Below are 2,859 nucleotides of genomic sequence, written 5' to 3' on the forward strand. Positions count from 1 at the left end.
AAACTTTGACGACGCCGAGTTCCTCCCCTGCACCGAAATTGACCAGTTCTTAGGAAGTAATGCTGTCGAATTAGCCCTCAAAGCCTCGGACCTTAACAATAGGGAAGACCTTGTGAATTTTGTCCTCCGGCCTGCCAGGGCTAGGCGCATATTTCTTATCCTCTTATATATGTCGGAGGAAAGGGAGAAGCTATCTTTCCTTGCAAATTTCCTAGAGCATGGATTGACCGACGCTTCGCTACCAGTCGAAAAACACCAACTTCATTTGATCTTCACATCTCAGAACGATCGAGCCCTTTTTTGCAGTTATCAGCACATGGTGACATCACCAGAATTTGGCAAAGACAAGTTTCGATTCAAACTTCATACCAACACGATTCTGCCTTATCTCAAGAGCTATGATCCATCGGGTCGCGGATTTTTTGGTGAAGTATCTCGCATGGATATTCACCCGTCGCACATCCCGGCAGGCGTTAGAGTGAGTGACTATGTTTCATCCATTGTTATATAAATTCCTTGTTCATGGGCTCCACCCATTACAATCGAGTTAATAACTTTTAGTCAACTCGCGGGGAAACTGCCTCCATCGCTGTAAAAACAGCAAATAATCACGATCAAATCACCAGATTCTTTGAACAGGAAGCAACAGCTCTGGAGAGATTAAAGAACCATAACTCGCCAAACCTGGTACAGCCAATTGCTGCCTACGAATACAAGAAACAAAAATGTCTCGTCTTCCCTTGGGCACATGGCGGAGATCTTTACAAGTTTTGGGAAGCCTATCAAGGAAAAACAGTTGATCTTAAATGGATCATCTCTCAGTTCACTGGGCTTTGTTCCGTACTCAATGATCTCCATAAGATTAATTGTAGGCATGGAGATTTGAAGCCCGACAATATCCTTTGGTACAGGGATAAGGATGGATTGGGGACCCTGAAGATCGCTGATCTGGGCCTAGCCGCCTTTCATATTAAAACCACTGGAGATCGAAGAGGCATACAGACTATGACTCCGACAGGAACAGCGCGATATGAACCACCTGAAACAGCCGAAAATAAGACTGGTGAGCGATCACGGATGTACGACATCTGGTCAATGGGTTGCATTATGCTGGAGCTGCTGATATGGCTTACCCAAGGCATAGACGCCGTTGACAAACTCGGAAAGGCAACAGATTACTTCTGGAAACGCGACGATTCGTCCCAGAGGTATGAGATCCATCCTGAGGTGAGAAAATACATTAAGGAACTGCATAATCATGAAGCTGTCCTGGGAAACCAAACATACAGTGATCTCTTGACAGTCGTGACGAATGGGCTACTGGTGGTCTCTTTACAGTCGGATACCAACCAAAGTGCACATCGATACGAAGCATCCAAACTCTATGAGCAGATGCTCGTAATCGATAACAATTATCAAGGCAATGTCTCAGTGCAACCAAGTCAAGCGAGGTCCACGACAGGCCGACACAGGCAAAAATGTCGCAGCCAAAATGTAAGAAAGCATTGATATTAAAGGTCAAAGGCTAAAATGTGCAGTATGTATGTACTAGCAAAGGAAATTGTTGAAAGCATGCCATTAATGATCTTTTACAATCCAAAGAATGTAGGATTGCTGCTGAACCCTTCCTTATGGACGGGCGATACTAACCATAGGCAGTCGGTAAGATGAATGAACAACGGCCAAGCAACAACTATGCTAATAAACCTAAGATTGTTAGTTTTCCGTCCATTTACAACTTCTAATCTAGTTAACTAACAAAGCCAAAGCAAGCGAGCCAACTTTATAACGTTTGGCAGAGTTCTTCGGACAATCAGTTCGCGGCACATTTTCTCAGTCTGGTAGGCTGGGATAATGTAAAGCCCGATTCAAACTCAGCTCTAAGTAATTTGTGTGCTCGATGTAGCAGCATTAAGACGACACCGCTATTTTCTTCAGCCCTTGCCGTCGAGATCCAAGCAAATTGCGATTTGTGTTCGATGCTGTCGATAGCATTGGACAAGCAAGGCATTATATCGCCGGAAGGGGTTCGCATTCAACAGAAGGACGGCGCTATCGGTGTTGTTGATGCCCCCTATCTCCTCTCGGTTTACTCCGAACCAGGTATGTTAGAACATTATCTCACCGTAGTCTCTGCCATGTAGCGGCTAACAATCAGATGTCAAGGCCAATCGGTACCCCATGGGGCGCGGCTGGGCCTTCCCCAACTCCCAGCTCAAGGTAGCACTGAGCAGTTCTTACTTTTGAAGGAATGGGCACGAGTGTGCGGCCTGGAACATGAAAAGTGTCGCTCTGGGAAAGATCAAATTGTCAAGGCAATGCCAACACGACTCATCTCAGTCCACGAACCCGTTCACCTTTTGGATTCTTCCTCCATTAATCCGACCGATTATATAGCACTAAGCCACTGTTGGGGGAAGTTAACGGAGGATCAGAAGTTCTGCACTTACAAGCGCAACATCGCTCAGGTGAGAACGAAAATCGACACTGATCGGCTACCAAAAACATTCCGAGATGCCATCGTTGTCACCAGAGGAATGGGTATACAGTATCTCTGGATAGACTCTTTGTGTATCATCCAGGACGATGCTATCGACTGGAAGCAAGAGGCTGGCAAAATGGAACAAGTGTTCAGTGGCGCTTACTGTACCATCGGTGCCACAGCAGCCAAGTCATCAGTGGATGGTTTCCTTAACGACCGTTCGACGCGACCCTATGTACAGCTAGATACGAAAGATGGTAGGCTCTGGATCTGCCCTGCCATCGATGACTTTCGCCAAGATGTGGATGCTGCTGAGACAGCACTCCCGGGTTGGGTGCTACAAGAAGACTGCTCTCACGCCGTACTATTCACGTTAC

At 46.3% G+C, this 2,859-nt stretch overlaps 1 protein-coding gene across 1 annotated transcript; it reads left to right on the top strand.

Moving 5' to 3' along the window:
- Positions 1-72: 72 nt before the first annotated feature.
- FVEG_14177 (serine/threonine protein kinase) lies at positions 73-2,770 on the top strand (the record flags this gene model as incomplete). The annotated part of the gene is made up of 6 exons (XM_018903493.1): positions 73-478; positions 562-1,494; positions 1,656-1,715; positions 1,770-2,103; positions 2,167-2,717; positions 2,744-2,770. Exons 1-6 carry the CDS (start codon positions 170-172, stop codon positions 2,768-2,770), a joined length of 2,214 nt encoding a protein of 737 aa, XP_018762226.1. The 5' UTR covers positions 73-169.
- Between the last annotated feature and the right edge of the window lie 89 nt (positions 2,771-2,859).

This window comes from Fusarium verticillioides (genome assembly GCF_000149555.1).
Source record: "Fusarium verticillioides 7600 chromosome Unknown supercont3.35, whole genome shotgun sequence".
In the NCBI taxonomy this organism is placed as follows: Eukaryota; Fungi; Ascomycota; class Sordariomycetes; order Hypocreales; family Nectriaceae; genus Fusarium; species Fusarium verticillioides.